This window comes from Aquarana catesbeiana, linkage group LG05 (assembly GCF_042186555.1).
Source record: "Aquarana catesbeiana isolate 2022-GZ linkage group LG05, ASM4218655v1, whole genome shotgun sequence".
Taxonomy (NCBI): domain Eukaryota; kingdom Metazoa; phylum Chordata; class Amphibia; order Anura; family Ranidae; genus Aquarana; species Aquarana catesbeiana.
In genome coordinates, this window is record NC_133328.1 from 617996010 (window position 1) to 618012891 (window position 16882).

A 16882-nucleotide genomic window follows, 5' to 3' on the forward strand; every position below is an offset into this window, starting at 1 on the left:
TGGTGGGGAGAAGGGGAGTGCAGGCACAGTGTTGATGGAAAGGGAGGAAGGGGAGGTGATAGGATGGTTTGTCACAGTGAGTAACTGGTTTTTAGAGCAGCCTTTTTCAACCAGGGTGCCCAGGCACCCTGGCGTGCCTTCAGGTTTCTTCAGGGGTGCTTTGGCAGAATGCCTAAAAATTGCCCAAAATTTTATACAAGCCAAGCGTGTGGATGAAACCTGTCTTTTAGCTACACAAAGCCACACATTTTCATTGTGCACCATTACAACTTTGTAGCTGCCAGTGTCCCAACAACCATTGATGTCATTGGTTGATAAGGAGGACATCGGGCACCTGCACAGCACCCTTGTTTGCCCCTCCCCTGCCCCTCTCTATAAGCACTGGGGTCACATTAGCTGAGTGAGGGAGAGAAACTGAGTTAGAAGAGAAACATTGTAATACTAGTCAGTGCCAGTGTGCAAAAGTGTATTTGCTTTGGAAGAATAAATTGCCACTAACGCTGGGTGTCCTACAAATGTAAATGTTTCTGCATTATGTAAAATTATTAGTTTAGTTTTTAACATTTTAGAATGGGGTGCCTCAAGGTTGTGCAGAGTGCTTTGACTGAAAAAAAGGTTGAGAAACACTGCTCTAGAGCATCAATAGGCCATTGACCCATATAGAAAGATCAGACTAGAAAAACCTTTGAAGTTCTTTATTTATAAGGAAATAATTGGTTTGCACTTTTTCTTGTTGACTTATCTGAGTTGTTCATGAGAACCTGTGACAGGAAAAATGGAGGAGAGAATCCGGTTAGACACTTCAATTGCTTTTTCTGTATTACAGTAGAAAAATCACTGTTGAAATCTAATCGGTGCTATCATCAACACTTCACTTTAATATTCCCTAATTTTTCAGGCCTGTTAAGTGATTTAGAAATTCAACGTGTACCTTATTTTGTATTTTTGTCTTTGTTCACATCTACAGATATCTACCAGGACTGCCCTGTAAAAAGAAGACAAGCTCTTTCTACTCTATTCTACGGACCAACAGGTCACTTTGTTCAACAAAGTTTGTTCTTGACACAAGCGGAAGAGTTGGGAACCAAGATAGGCTTTAATTATTGCCCATCCTACATAGTGGAAACCTTCTCAGATTCAGGACTACTGTTTGAACTGGCAACAAGTGTGGGACTTCCGCTCAAGAGTTTCATTGTTGAAATGATTAAGGGGATTTTCGAATCCAAGGAACAGATCCAACTTGCTCTGAAATTCACCTCTAACCCTATAAGATTTCAACAAAATCTGTTTGGTGGCAAATATCTCAAGAACTTGGGTTCATTCAACTTTACAGGAGCAATTGGTGCAAAAAACAAATTCAGTTTTAGTGATTTTTTTAAGCAGATTGGTCTAACGGGAATGTACAGTGGAGGGAACTTTAAAGAGCTTGCTAAGTTATTCTCTTCTGAAGAAGATTCTTATTTGAGTCGTGATGCCAACATTTCAAAACCTTTCTTCAACCTTAACCAAACTATCCTGGCTAGTTTTGGGCGCACTGTAAATTTACAGGAAAACCAGAAACGAGTTGGGATCTTTTTATCCATCTTGGAACGTAAAGAATTTGCAGCCTTACTCCGAGACATCACATCCATGCCACCAAGTATTGCTGAGGATATTTCTGAGGCCATGAAGATAATTATGGCTTCTAAAGACTGCAGAAATCGCAAGGAGGCCCTTGTTCCAACTTGTACAAAAGAGGGCAGATATGAAGAAATTCAGTGTGATAATTCTGAGTGTTGGTGTGTAGATGATAAAGGACTGGAAATTCCGGGATCAAGAACAACGGACAAGAAACCAAAATGTCCATCAAAATGTGAGAAGGAAAGAGAGAGTCAAATACTCCTAAGGAAAAGTCAGCCTGCTGGATCTGATTTGTTCATTCCAGCCTGCGATCAGAACGGGAGTTATAGAGCAGTGCAATGTACCGGCAAACACTGCTTTTGTGTCAATTTAGAGGGCAGGAATATTCCAGGAACTCAGAAACTGTCTGGAGAAAATGTTCAATGTGAGTTTCAATTTGTCTTAGGATAATGTAGAGTTCATAAATTGTAACCAAATGCAAACAGTGAAGGAACATGGCACCTTGCCAGGGCATTTTAAAGATGTGAGCCTAGATAGATTAAAGAATGTTTAAACTCAAATAGAGTTTTAACCCCTCTGTCATGTCGATAACATCATAGCTAACCTGGGTTATCTATACCAGGGTTTAGATGACAGATAATCCTTGAACTTTAGTTGTTTTTATGAATATTCAGCAAGTTTTCTTGATTTTAATATAATACTACTAGATAATCGTGACCTAAATGGATTAGGTCATGGCAGCAAAAAGGAATACTATAACCAATGCAGATAAGAATACCTAAAGAGGGCCTTGCACTTCACTTGCCAGTAACTTTCCTGTATTTGGTTCGCCTGCCCTCCTCTTCTTCTCCAGCCACTACTTTTTTTTCTGTGTGGCCATCTTGGTTTACATTATCATCAAGAGTCAGCTATTTCTTCCTGGTTTTTCTAGCTGGCCCCCTAATGACACACCACCAGTTCTCACTCATACAATAGGAGATCTTTTGCTGTCTAAAGTTGGCCATAGATGATTTTTTTTTTTTTTTTTTATTGGGCTGAAAAAAAACCCCCTATGGATTCCTCCATCCGCACAAACCAACTGGCTGCAGCCGCTGATCAACAGAAGTTTTCCAACATTCCCATTCAATAGAAGTCAATCTAATGATCTGGGACTGCCATTCATGGGTTGAAATTCAGCTGGTCCCTGATGAACCGGCCACATTTCGATCCATCTATGGCCAGCTTTAGTTTGTCTAAATGCAGGAGCACATACCTATACTATATTGACTATTGATAGGACACTGCCTTCCAGAAGTCAGGGATAGCTGAGAGTACTTTACATCTTTTGAAGTATTTGTGTTTGACTTTAAAAAAAATCATTTAGCATGTAGGGATGATGTACGTTAGGTAAAATGCAATTTTGCTAAAAGATCCATCAAAACATTTTTTTAGTGTACCTATAAATATCTATATCTATACAGATCTATATGCAGCAGTATCCCTGTAGGGGCTGCTGAAAGATGTGGTCCACCTGTCACCTCTGCCCAGCCCATCATTCACTTTTCAGTCACTCTTGAGACAATGAACAGTCATGTGTTTGTTTTTGTATTTTTATTGAGGGGATCTGAACTTGGATGGGTAAGGGATTCATGGGATGCCCAAAGATGAATAGTTGGATCAACAGGAACTTCTATGTACACTTTACAACTCCAGTCTCCTCCAGCACATCACTTGCTTGCAGAGTCTCTTTCTCTCTCTCTCTCTCTCTCTCTCTCTTCCCCCAACTTTGACTCAGTCAGGCCTCAGCAAAATGTAGCAAAAATATAATAGGAAATTCTTTATTGCTAGCTGCGCTATTGTGGACTACTGCTCCCGGTCAGTCCTCTTCAGGCCCTGCCAGCCCTCTTGGCTGCAGCTGTCCGACTCCACTGCTTATGACATCACAGTCCTTATTGCTGGCTCTGCACCCATCCCAGACTGCACACTCCCAGTCCTCTCAGGCATGCCTCCCCAGTCCTCCCAACTGCAACTGTCACTCACCAGCCCTCCTGGCTGCAACCGGTGGTTCCCTCCTGGAGACTTGCCTGGCAACACTAGCTCCTGTTGTCCTCTTTGGTTCGTCTCTGTGCCTCCTGTCCAGATCCTTCTTGCTTTCCAGAAGGGCTCCGTACTGCACCCAAACTCCAGGCCCAAGATCACCCCCCCCCCAGACTGGGGAGTACCCTCAAATGTCCCAACAACCTAGTGCTTCATCTCCAGTTCTTCCACCCAACAACTCCTCCCCAGCTGGGCTGACCCTGGGTATTTAAAGGAGGCCTGACCTCTGCCAATCCTAGTTGGAGATTGGTCAGGGCTCCCTGAGACACCTCATGCCACTCCACCTCTCTTCCCCTCTTCTTCTTCTAGAATCCCCCAGAAGCAAGGGGGAGGCGACAGAGAAATGATGCTGCATGTGAGTCACCAGCTGCTACTCTAGGCCACGCCCAGCCCACACAGATCAAAACAAACAGGCCTAACTTCCAGCTGGACCTGCCTAAATTTACCTGCACTCACCAAAAGCCTACCTCTAGCACCTACCTAGGTAGAGGGTGATAAATATATATAACACCTAAAAGACGGTAAACACATATGAGCTTGGGCAACCTCAGAACTTATCTTTAACCTGAGCTCTGAACTCCTGCTTTCTTCTACTCCAGTGAGCCTGCGGGCCCTGTCATTCCCCATCCCGTAGCTCATGGAAGCAAAAGCTAGAGTTTGGAGTTTGGGTTAGGAATGCATTAATTTCTAAAGTATAAAAATGTAGAGGAAAATGTACAGAGGAATTTGAGTTCAAAAGTAGGATGTTTGGGAACTATTACAGTGAATATAACGTATATGACTTCCGTCTTTCTTGTCCTTTTTTCAGGCCCGAGTTATTGTCAGTTGGCTGCCAGCAATGCTTTTCTTCAAGCAGCTAACAGCCTATTTTCTGGTCTTGAGGAACTTCCTGAGCTGTCCAAAGTTTACATTCCCCAGTGTACCCTTAATGGTGAATGGAGCACTGTGCAGTGTAGTGGTCCCACAGAACACGCCTTTGAGTTCTATGAAAGATGGAAAACACTTAATGCAAACAATTCTTTGCTTGAAACTTTAGGCCTACTGCTAACATATAAAGAGTCAACATCGCAGAAATTTTCCAACTTTCTACAAAAATTGTATGACCAGGGACACCAGAATGTGTTCCCTATGCTATCCCAGTACGTCAGTTTCAGTGACCTTCCAGAAGATGTTCTATCTGGGAATCTAACCACAGTGTCATCAGATAATTTACTGTTCAACCCATATATATTTTGGAGATTGTTGACAGGTAGTTTGAGTGACTATCCAGGTTCATACAGTGATTTCTCTTCCCCTCTTGGCCACATTGAGCAACGTAGCTGTTGGTGTGTTGATCCCGATGGACAGAAAATTCCAGGAATGGAAACTGTGTCAAAGAAGGTCCCAAAATGTAAGTAGATGATTGTTTTTTATTTTTTGTCAGCTGCTACATTACAACCCAATAAATGCATTTTATAAAATTTTAACTTGTAGTCCTAAATATCATATATAGAAAAAAATATATAAAAAGCTATATATTGTAGTTAAAGTAAAGCTAAAGCCCAAACTTTTTTTTATTTTGTATAGGTTAAGGGAGAGGGTTTACTTTTCCTTAGTTATACTTTATTTATATTACATATAGTGAAATGTGGTGTAGAGTTCCTGGGGGCTGATATATGAATTCTTCTACAGCCTTACATGTCAATGATGAAGTTTTGTGTCTCTGCAGGTCCCGGAATGTGTGAACTGGCCAGAATGAAGTCCCAGCGGTTCATAGAGGAGGCACAGAAAATTATTGGTGCTTCCAATGTCACCCACTTCCCCCTGGGGCTCAGCTTCTTACTGGCTAATGGAATACAACTGTCAGGAAGAGATCTGATGTATACCGAGGAATACAAATCTGGGATCGCACTGTCTGAAAGTTTCTTGAAGAAGGACATGTACGCCATCCAGCTTGCAGCATACTCTAGTATGTAGTACTGTACATTTCCTCCACAGTGCTATAAAAGGACATACAAGGGCTATAATATATCCTATTACTTAGTATTTTTCAAGATTGAGAGGATGTCACTTCCTTTGCTCCCAATGGTGTCCATATGAAGTGAAGGGTTGGGGGGTGCAGGGGGAGGTAAGCCTGCTTATAGCACATATAGAGCACACACACAGTACAGGAAGCATGCATAATCGACAGCACACAAAATACACAGCACAGAGCATACACAGGACAGGGCGTGCACACAGCACAGAGCAAACACATAACACACACAACACAGAGCGCACACAACACGCGCACACACACACAGCACAGAGCAAACACATAACACACAACACAGAGCGCACACAACACGCGCACACACACAGCACAGAGCAAACACATAACACACACAACACAGAGCGCACACAACACGCGCACACACACAGCACAGAGCAAACACATAACACACACAACACAGAGCGCACACAACACACACACACAGCACAGGCAAGGCCATCTTAATAGCATCATGGGCCCCAGGGCAAAGTAATGCACTGGGGCCCCTACCAACTTGCCCCAACTTACACACCAACACGAAGTATAAATAGTTAATAGAATTAAGCATATATTTATTAGTACTTTCAATAAAAGCGATTTTAAACAATAAAAAAAATGCCATAAATCAAAGACTAATCAACACAAAGAACACAGTACGGGGAGGCAGATGGCACAGTACAATTTTGGGACACTGTCCGAGACACAGCCATCCCGGGACAGCTTAATTAAAAGCGTGACTGTCTTTGCAAATCCAGGACAGTTGGCAATTATGATATAATGCAAGATTATCATGGGGCCCCCATGCACTTGGGGCCCCTGGGCAGTGCCCAGGGATGTCCATGCATTAAGACAGCCCTAAGCACATGGCATACGCAATACACAGCACATGGCACAGAGAACACAGAGGACATACTGTACAACACATATCACAGAGCACACACAACACAAAGCACACATACACAGCACTGCATAAAACACATATAGTGCACAGGGTTATAGATTTTTATTGCCATCTGTGCCTCCATTGGCAAGATATCCCTTTACTTTCTGGGTCATCACTGAAAAATGTGTAGCACAGATCCCAGACTGGGCTGGCTATATTATCCCTGGTTCTATTCCCTATTGGATACATGGCAGCCAGGCACACAGTAGCTTCCCAATTTCTTCACCAAATATCCAGGCAGATTGGCCTTTTTGAGATTTATTGCTCAGGAAAACTTTGATAGTGTATAGGGTAAACCGTGAGATAATCCAGGACTAGTGTAACTTTAACAGAGGACTTTTTGTAGTAGCAGTTAACCTTCTCCGGATAGGCCTCCAGAGCAGAAACTGTGGACATACATCTTCAGGGGGATCCCACACTGGAAACAGCCCTGAGCCAGCAATCTGGAACAGTCTCTCAAAGAAGAGGTACAGCAGTGTCAGTCTCTCTAGGATCTCTAACTCTCTGGCCTCTACTCTGTCACTCTATACATGGTCGCCTTCTTCCAGTATCAGCCAAACCCTGCTCCATGAGTCTCCAGGCGAGATCCTTGACAGACTTTCTCTTGACAGTTCTCCACACTATAGCAGTAGGCCTCCAGCTCTCCCTGAGCTAGGACAACCTCCTGCAGGCCTCATCAGCTAGCCCAGGAGGGCAAACAGCCCCTGCAGGCTTGGTCTCTCTCCACCAGGGCAAAGGGCCCATCTGCACTGGGCTTCAGATGATTTATGCGCCCCTCAGCCCCCTGCTCGTCATTCTATCGACCAGGGATTGGCTGAGGCTGCACGAGCATTGAGCCCAGGGTCTGCCTCTCCCAACCCACTATATTCCAGAACTTACTGGAATGCAGGGGAAAGTAGGCGAACCTGCAGCCAGTAGAGCCCGGAACAGCCAGTAACAATCAAACCCTGGTCCACTGGTCACAGAGGAGACAAAAACTAAAATGTAATAAACCTTATTAGCAGCCTAACTAAGAGGGTACTAGACAGGAAAAAGGACAAATGTCTCCAACATGATAAAACAACTGAGTAATGTCCAGTGGCGGCCGGTGGTATATCTTTTGGGGGGGTGGTGGCAATCCCCCCTCGTCGGTCGATTGGTCCCCATACTGACCCCATCTAGGTCGCGGGCCTCCTCCGGGCGGCGGGCCTCTGCGTCTCCTCCTTCCTCGGCTTCACAGCAGTGCCGTTTCCTCTGCATCTCCTCCCTCCTTCTCCAAAGTGGCCAATAGGATCGCTTTTCCTCTCAGCCAATCGGGTCTCAGGACCCGCTTCCTGAGCCGGTATTGACGGGATGAGAAGCAGGAAGACAATAGCGAATATTAAATCGCCATAGTCACAAAACAATTACCCACCCTTTTGTAAAGCCAATTAGAGCCTCAGGCTCTAATCATGTGCTTCTAAAAAAAAAAAAAAAAACTCCTATTGGAATCCATGCATTTGGCGCCCTTCATGTAAATTAGGGGCCATGCGCATGGATTAGGGGGGCGGCGTCCCTGCGCCCCCTATGGATGGGCCACCGCTGGTAATGTCTTTTATTTGCGCTAATAGTTACATTTTCAGGACAAGCTTTCGGTGTGTTTCCTTCTTCTCAGTGCAACGTTTTAGCAAAATGTTTAGAAGAACAATCTTTGAATAAAAAAAAGTATAAAAAAAGATGCACACACTAATACACATGCTGCGTGCACTAATATGGCTCACAGTAAGATACAGACAGAGGTTAAATCGCTTTTTGTAGAAGAGCGGGAAATGATTAACAGAGGAGGCATAGAACAAAAATATGTTTTTAAAGATGCTTTTGTTTTTGAAAAGCACAAAACAGAAAATCTGTGGAAGCCCAGCATGTTTGTAGCAGGCAGAGAACCAAAAGTGGCATGACATGAAAGTTTTTTTGTAGAACAGAACAGTGATCAATATTGTAACCCAGTTTTGCCTATCATGCAGCCTTGAAGTTCTTCCAGGAAAGCCGACTTGGTAGCGGAGAGACTCTGCAACTGTCATATGCCCCGTATATCCCTCAGTGTGATGGTCTTGGAAACTGGAACCCTATGCAGTTTTATCAAGGAACTGGTGAGAAGATGCAAACTGTTCTCTAAGATTGACAGATGGCTGAACTTTTGTATTGTATTGGTGGAACGGTAGGAGAAGAACGTGAAGAAAACAAGGGAAGGTCAGGGGGCTCAATTCAGAAAGCGCTATCTACCGCTTTAAGAACTTAGGCCGCGTACACACGAGCGGACTTTTTCGGCAACAAAAGTCCGACGCCCATTCCGGCGGACTTTTGTCAGACTTTTGACGGACTTCCGACGGACTTTTGAACGAAGGGACTTGCCTACACACGATCACACCAAAGTCCGACGGATTCGTACGTGATGACGTACATCGGACTAAAATAAGGAAGCTGATAGCCAGTAGCCAATAGCTGCCCTAGTGTGGGGTTTTCGTCCGTCGGACTAGCATACAGACGAGCGGATTTTTCGACCGGACTCGAGTCCGTCGGAAAGATTTGAAGCATGTTTCAAATCTAAAGTCCGTCAGATTTTCGATTGGAAAAGTCAGTTGAAGGTCCGATAAAGCCCACACACGATCGGATTGTCCACCGGACTCGGTCTGTTGGACCAGTCTGGTGGAAAAGTCCGCTCGTGTGTACATTGCATTAGTGTTTATCAAACATTTTTTGCAATTTGCTAAAAACGCTACTAAAATATCGCATGAACTATTTTATGAAGTCATGCAGTGTTTCATTAGTGAAAGCTAGCGGTACTTTAACAAACATGGTTGTTTAGGAGCAGGCCGGCGGTGGCGTCCTGAACAATCAATAAATATTATGGTTGTTAAGGAGCAGGTGGCCGCTGTATCCTTAGCAACCATGACTCATCTGAATGCAGGGCATGCTGGGTCAATGACATCAAATGGGGGTGGGGGTCACACAGTGACGTCAGAGTGTGGCCCACGCCACTTAGTTTATTTAGCAGCGGGAGGCGGTGGAGCTGTCATTTGGCGGAAGGGCATTCCTTAGGCCCCCTTTTAACAAGGGCACATAGGGCCCTTGTTAAAAGGGGGCTTCTAGATTCTGATAAGCAGATAGAGAATATGAGGAAATCCAGGGAAGGACAGGAGCAAGAGAATATGAGGAGAACAAGGGAAGGACAGGAGGAGACGAACAAAGGAAAAGCAGAAAGAGAACATCAGGATGAAAACAAGGGAAATACAGCAGGTAGAGAATATGAGGAAATCCAGGGAACAACAGGAGAAGGACAGAAGGAGGAGAACATGAAGAAAACAACGTAAGGACAGGAGGAGGAGAACATAATGAAAACAAGGGAAGGACAAAGAAGGAGGACATGAGGAAAACAAGGGAAGAACAAGAGAGGACCAGAAGCTAGACAAATTTTAACATCAGCACCACAAAGGCGGTAGTGCAGTGTAAAATGACTAATAAAGCCCCTTTTAGTAACTGCCCACTGGCCCACTAAAAACCCACACCCATTCATAACTACAAATGTTCTTACCATAACAGACACTAGGAACACAGTGCCCGTATTAAAGAAATTGAGAACTTCATGGTGTCATGGAAAAAATGTGCTTCTGCTTGGCCCTAAGCACATCTCCCTCCCTTCACCTCAAGTGCCGACTAACTTGGTTCTTCAAAGCATCCTTGTTAAATATACACCACTTTCTCCCTCCACACAGCCTGTGACCATTATAGCATGGTAGCGGTCATGGGATAATTATAGTAGTCCTTATAATGCCATAATGTCCTTATAATGCCATAATGTGAAGCTATTTTAGAGAAGCCTGCTTCTCAATGGGGACCCGGTCCCTTCCTTTGAACAGGGCAGGAGGTAAAACCAGTGATTCGGTGTGGGTGCTGCAAGAGGGGAACCTTTTTGAACCACCGTGCCGACAGATTTTTTTTTTTTTTCTCTTCTTCACGAGCCCTAAAATTACTTACTGCGTACATACAGTAGATCTAATGGGTATTTTAGTCTTGCATACTGGCCAAGTAGATAATGCTGCTGAAAAATTCTCACCCTGCCAGAATAGGACAGGCCTTGAAAATACTGGTCAGTGACCAAACTGAGTTTTTGGTGGAAGGACAATAGGGGTGTCCTAAACCTAAAGACTGTGCAAGCTAACATGTACTTTGTTCCACTAGTTAAACATGTTGCTTAATGCATCTTTGTGGGGTCTTGTTCTTTGATAATATAACCACATTTTGAAAACCACAAATTGTCTATGGTCATAAACCACAAATTGTCTATGATCTTAGCTGTGCATGAGCTTATTGGGGCTCTATTAAGAAGACCAAGATAAAAATAGCTTTATCATGAACTGTATCTATGATAGCCTTGTTACTTTGTCCTTTGGATTTCATTAACTACTTGCTGACCAGCCATCATGTAAACATAATAAAATAAGGTTGGCTCCCCTGCACGAATTGCTGTAACTATATGGCGGCCGCTTTAAGGGCTATAGGGGGCACGCACGTGCCGCCCACGCTGCGATACCAGAGCTGATGCATGTGGCTGGCAGACGCGGTGTCCGCCGGTGACCCACGATCGCTCCTCAGAGAGCCAAGTCTTTGTGGGGTGTTTCATGAAAGGGAAGGAGGTTCTGCTGTGTTCAGGATATGCTTCAGGGCAGATTAGCTTGGAAAGCCATTGCTCAGCATTAGCTCATTCACCTCTATATCTTCCACCTGAGAGAGTTATTAGGTATGTGAGAAGAATGGCAGCATGTGATAGGGTGCTAGCAACCTCCAATCAGAAAACGAAGAAGATGGGAAAATCATGGCTAATAGATTTCTGTTTCCACAGGTCACTACTGGTGTGTGGATAATGAAGGAAGCTACCTTGAAGGGTCCCTGGTATCACGGACTTCTAGCCCCCCGAAGTGTAAGTCTCAGAGCCTGTATATATTTTCTCCTACAGCATTAAAAAGAAGTGCAAAACTCACTTGAAAAAGACCTATAGTCAGGAAGAAAAGATATCCTAACATTCAGAGATCTCCTGTCACTATTCTAGGATATTGTGGCTTCTCTTGAGTCTTCGTTATCCAGCAAGGAAAGCCATGCACTGTGCAGCATCAGTCATGGGGTTATTTAATTTTAGCATTGGCTTGTGCACATGGGCCTTGTTTACATGCTATTGACATGCATGTTGAAATACACATCAAAGGCGGATCAGTAGATTCCCATGTACCTCATTGGTGTTGAGAGGTTGCGTTTGACCTGCTTTCTGTGGCTTCTGTGGAGTTGCGTTTGCATTGCATGCAGCACACATCACATGCAGCCTTTTGCTTTCAAACAGATGTGTTTAAGATGTGCCGTGTTCAAATGTAAAAAGTGGTATTAAAGAATAATTTTGTTAGCTTGCACTGAATAACAACACTTTGCATAAAGTTTGCTTGCTAATTTACTGCCTGGTGACTACAAGGCACAATATCCAAAGGAGATGGTGGGTACAGCCAACCCTCTATGAATAAAATATTAAAAAGGAACTTCAACTTCCCCTAAAAATACAGTTATTGTGAGCTTTACTGCTTGTCTTCTTTCTAAGCTACATAAATATATCTACAAGACCAATAGAACCAGCATTGTCCTCCACATTGCTCTCCTACTACAGGTCCTGTCTTATGCTGCAATCCTCCTCTTGTATGTCATCATTGACTTAGCTGTCTCTCCTGGGTTCATGCAGCTGGTCCCCCAGTGAAGCAGTGCATGCATGCAAATCTTTTGCAGGTTTCCTTTGGTGCCCAGTGGCGGCTGATGCTAAATATTGGGGGGGGGGGGAGCGGCAAACTAACGCCAGACACCCCCCCACTGTAGGGAGATGGATGGCAAGGTGACAGTTGGGTCCTAGATGAAAGGCACAGCTCCTCTGTCACCAGCACAGTTTGCTAATTACACAGGGCACTGGGCAGCTATTCAGCCTGGTGCCAGCTGACAAGTGACATGCACCCGCTGCTGGGACTTCCATCTCTGATGGCCAGATGTGGGGACCAGCAGCACTTACTTGGATTCCCGCACCAGCAGCCCACAGTGTACACAGCGATGTCCCCGGTGAAGAGGGCTGATCACCGGCTGCATGCACTAACCTCGATCTGCTGCCGGTGACAGGTCCCCCTCCAGCTACAGTCCGAAAACCATCCAGCAAGAGCGGCGGCCGGAGGCTCCGGGAAAGTCCATGAGTAGCCCGGGAGCAGGGCAGCCTCTGATAAGTCAGCACCCCCTCTCCTCTCCTCCCTTCTGTCTATCTTCCTCCCGGCCAACTGGGTCTCAGGACCGGTTTCCTGATTGGCCAGGAGGAGAATCAGGAAGATAATAGCGAATATTAATTTGCTATTGTCACACAACTGGGTGGACTCAGGGTGCAGTGCTCTGCCCCCCAAGTCCACCCTTTCTTGATACCAATAAGAGCCTCTAGCTCTAATCACGTGCTTCTAAAAAAAAAAAAAAAAAAAAACCCATTGGAATCCATGCGTCCGGTGCCCTGCATGCAGATTGGGAGGCCGGGCGTATGGATGGGGGCGGTGGGTCTCCTTGTGACATGATGTGGGTATCCCAGGAGGTTATGGGTAACTTGCCAATGTATCATTCTTTCCTAGGCAAGAAACGTGGAAGCGTTGGCTGTTTACCAAAAAAAACAAACAAATAAAAAAATAAAAAAAAGGATTCTAAATTTGTTAAAAAACAAATTTAAACAAATTTGAAAAGGAGACTGAAGACTGGCCAAAAATACATAATACAGAAAATGTCCTGTGATATAAATGGTGGGAAAACAAGGTTAAATATTTAAACCCTCTTTCTCTGTAGGCCAAACACAATGCCGACGAGCTGAAACAAAAGCCCTGATCTCCAACTGGTTGCCAAGAAAATCTTCCACTGTTAGTACAGAGACATATGAAGGATTTAAACCTAACTGTACAGAGGTAATAATGGCGTAATGACTCACCTATAAAGCCTTGTCTGGTTGTAAATCGGGATGTTAATTTTACTAATTTCATTGATATTCATCGTTTGATAATAGGGCAAGAAAACCATGCATGAATATTTTTGGCCAGTTTTTAACCAACTGTCAACCAACCCCAATTTGCATCTAGCCATATTGTTCCTGCTTAGTACCACTAAAAATATATTAGAACATATTTTTTTGCCTCCTCTAGTTTCTGTGAAGTATTGATCTAATTTTGAATTTCACGATAACAACATTGTTTATTGATTTACCCATAAACCTTTTTTTCCCTCTGGTCAGAGGCCTGATATCAAAACTTCTAAGATGTGTGTGCTTAAAGTATATTCAAACACAAGAACAAAAATGGAATATATTTCAGCTTACCAGCCTATAGATGTGGTGGCAGCTTTCGTTTTCTTTAATTGAGGCTTTTTATTCTTTATTTTCACTACCTAATCCAGACAGTAACACACTTTTTTTTTTTGTCCTAGGGTGATAATCTTCACCCACCATACTGTATTCATGCAGCTTTGTCACCCTAGGACAGGTTAATAGGTAAACCCCCTCTCCTTATCTCCACAAGGGTGAGTGGTTTTGTAATTCACAGAGATAGATGGGAACAATATAACTGAAAATAGTGCAGCAAAGGCAGAGTATGCAGTAAGTTATCAGCATAGGCCTGTGAACAGGGTGTGCCTGGGCACACCCTAATTACATAGTTACATAGTTACATAGTAGGTGAGGTTGAAAAAAGACACAAGTCCATCAAGTCCAACCTATGTGTGTGATTATGTGTCAGTATTTCATTACATATCCCTGTATGTTGCGGTCATTCTGGTGATTATCTAATAGTTTCTTGAAGCTATCAATGCTCCCCGCTGAGACCACCGCCTGTGGAAGGGAATTCCACATCCTTGCCGCTCTTACAGTAAAGAACCCTCTACATAGTTTAAGGTTAAACCTCTTTTTCTTCTAATTGTAATGAGTGGCCACGAGTCTTATTAAACTCTCTTCTGTGAAAAAGTTTTATCCCTATTGTGGGGTCACCAGTACAGTATTTGTAAATTGAAATCATATCCCCTCTCAAGCGTCTCTTCTCCAGAGAGAATAAGTTCAGTGCTCGCAACCTTTCCTCATAACTAAGATCCTCCAGACCCTTTATTAGCTTTGTTGCCCTTCTTTGTACTCGCTCCATTTCCAGTACATCCCTCCTGAGGACTGGTGCCCAGAACTGGACAGCATACTCCAGGTGCGGCCGGACCAGAGTCTTGTAGAGCGGGAGAATTATCGTTTTATCTCTGGAGTTGATCCCCCTTTTAATGCATGCCAATATTCTGTTTGCTTTATTAGCAGCAGCTTGGCATTGCATGCCATTGCTGAGCCTATCATCTACTAGGACCCCCAGGTCCTTTTCCATCCTAGATTCCCCCAGAGGTTCTCCCCCCAGTGTATAGATTGCATTCATATTTTTGCCACCCAAATGCATTATTTTACATTTTTCTACATTGAACCTCATTTGCCATGTAGTCGCCCACCCCATTCATTTGTTCAGGTCTTTTTGCAAGATTTCCACATCCTGCGGAGAAGTTATTGCCCTGCTTAGCTTAGTATCATCTGCAAATACAGAGATTGAACTGTTTATTCCATCCTCCAGGTCGTTTATGAACAAATTAAATAGGATTGGTCCCAGCACAGAACCCTGGGGAACCCCACTACCCACCCCTGACCATTCTGAGTACTCCCCATTTATCACCACCCTCTGAACTCGCCCTTGTAGCCAGTTTTCAATCCATGTACTCACCCTATGGTCCATGCCAACGGACCTTATTTTGTACAGTAAACGTTTATGGGGAACTGTGTCAAATGCTTTTGCAAAATCCAGATACACCACGTCTACGGGCCTTCCTTTATCTAGATGGCAACTCACCTCCTCATAGAAGGTTAATAGACTGGTTTGGCAAGAACGATTCTTCATGAATCCATGCTGATTACTGCTAATGATATCATTCTTATTACTAAAATCTTGTATATAGTCCCTTATCATCTCCTCCAAGAGTTTACATACTATTGATGTTAGGCTAACTGGTCTGTAATTCCCAGGGATGTTTTTTGGGCCTTTTTTAAATATTGGTGCTACATTGGCTTTTCTCCAATCAGCTGGTACCATTCCAGTCAATAGGCTGTCTGTAAAAATTAGGAACAACGGTCTGGCAATCACCTGACTGAGTTCCCTAAGTACCCTCGGATGCAAGCCATCTGGTCCCGGTGATTTATTAATGTTAAGTTTCTCAAGTCTAATTTTAATTCGGTCCTCTGTTAACCATGTAGGTGCTTCCTGTGTTGTGTCATGAGGATAAACACTGCAGTTTTGGTTACTGAAGCCCCCGATTCACTCGTGAATACTGAGGAGAAGAATAAATTCAATACCTTTGCCACCTCCCCATCCTTTGTAACCAGATGTCCTTCTAATTAATTAGAATGTGCTCAGTCACACCCCCTGCGCCTATGGTTATCAGCTTACATGATTTTTGTCAGGATCAACAGGTATTTTTTGCACGTATTGAAAAGATTAAACAAAATGCTTTCAAAGGTATACAGTATCTCACAAAAGTACACCCCTCACATTTTTGTAAATATTTTATTATATCTTTTCATGTGACAACACTGAAGAAACGACACTTTGCTACAATGTAAAGTAGTGAGTGTACAGCTTGTATAACAGTGTAAATTTGCTGTCCCCTCAAAATAACTCAACACACAGCCATTAATGTCTAAACCGCTGGCAACAAAAGTGAGTACACCCCTAAGTGAAAATGTCCAAATTGGGCCCAAAGTGTCAATATTTTGTGTGGCCACCATTATTTTCCAGCAGTGCCTTAACCCTCTTGGGCATGGAGTTCACCTGAGCTTCACAGGTTGCCACTGAATTCCTCCTCCACTCCTTCATGACAACATCACGGAGCTGGTGGATGTTAGAGACTTTGCGCTCCTCCACCTTCTGTTTGAGGATGCCCCACAGATGCTCAATAGGGTTTAGGTCTGGAGACATGCTTGGCCAGTCCATCATGTTTACCCTCAACTTCTTTAGCAAGGCAGTGGTCGTCTTGGAGGTGTGTTTGGGGTCGTTATCATGTGGGAATACTGCCCTGCAGCCCAGTCTCTGAAGGGAGGGGTCATGCTCTGCTTCAGTATGTCACAGTACATGTTGGCATTCATGGTTCCCTCAATGAGCTGTAGC

General features: G+C 43.8%; 1 protein-coding gene across 1 annotated transcript in view; it reads left to right on the plus strand.

Moving 5' to 3' along the window:
• TG (thyroglobulin) overlaps window positions 1–16882 on the plus strand; it is a 399523-nt gene that overhangs the window by 47412 nt on the left and 335229 nt on the right. Inside the window, exons 9-14 of the mRNA XM_073632844.1 lie at window positions 968–2044; window positions 4505–5086; window positions 5405–5644; window positions 8633–8758; window positions 11509–11586; window positions 13506–13621. Coding sequence (XP_073488945.1) covers window positions 968–2044; window positions 4505–5086; window positions 5405–5644; window positions 8633–8758; window positions 11509–11586; window positions 13506–13621 — 2219 coding nt within the window. The remainder of the gene's footprint in view (window positions 1–967; window positions 2045–4504; window positions 5087–5404; window positions 5645–8632; window positions 8759–11508; window positions 11587–13505; window positions 13622–16882) is intronic.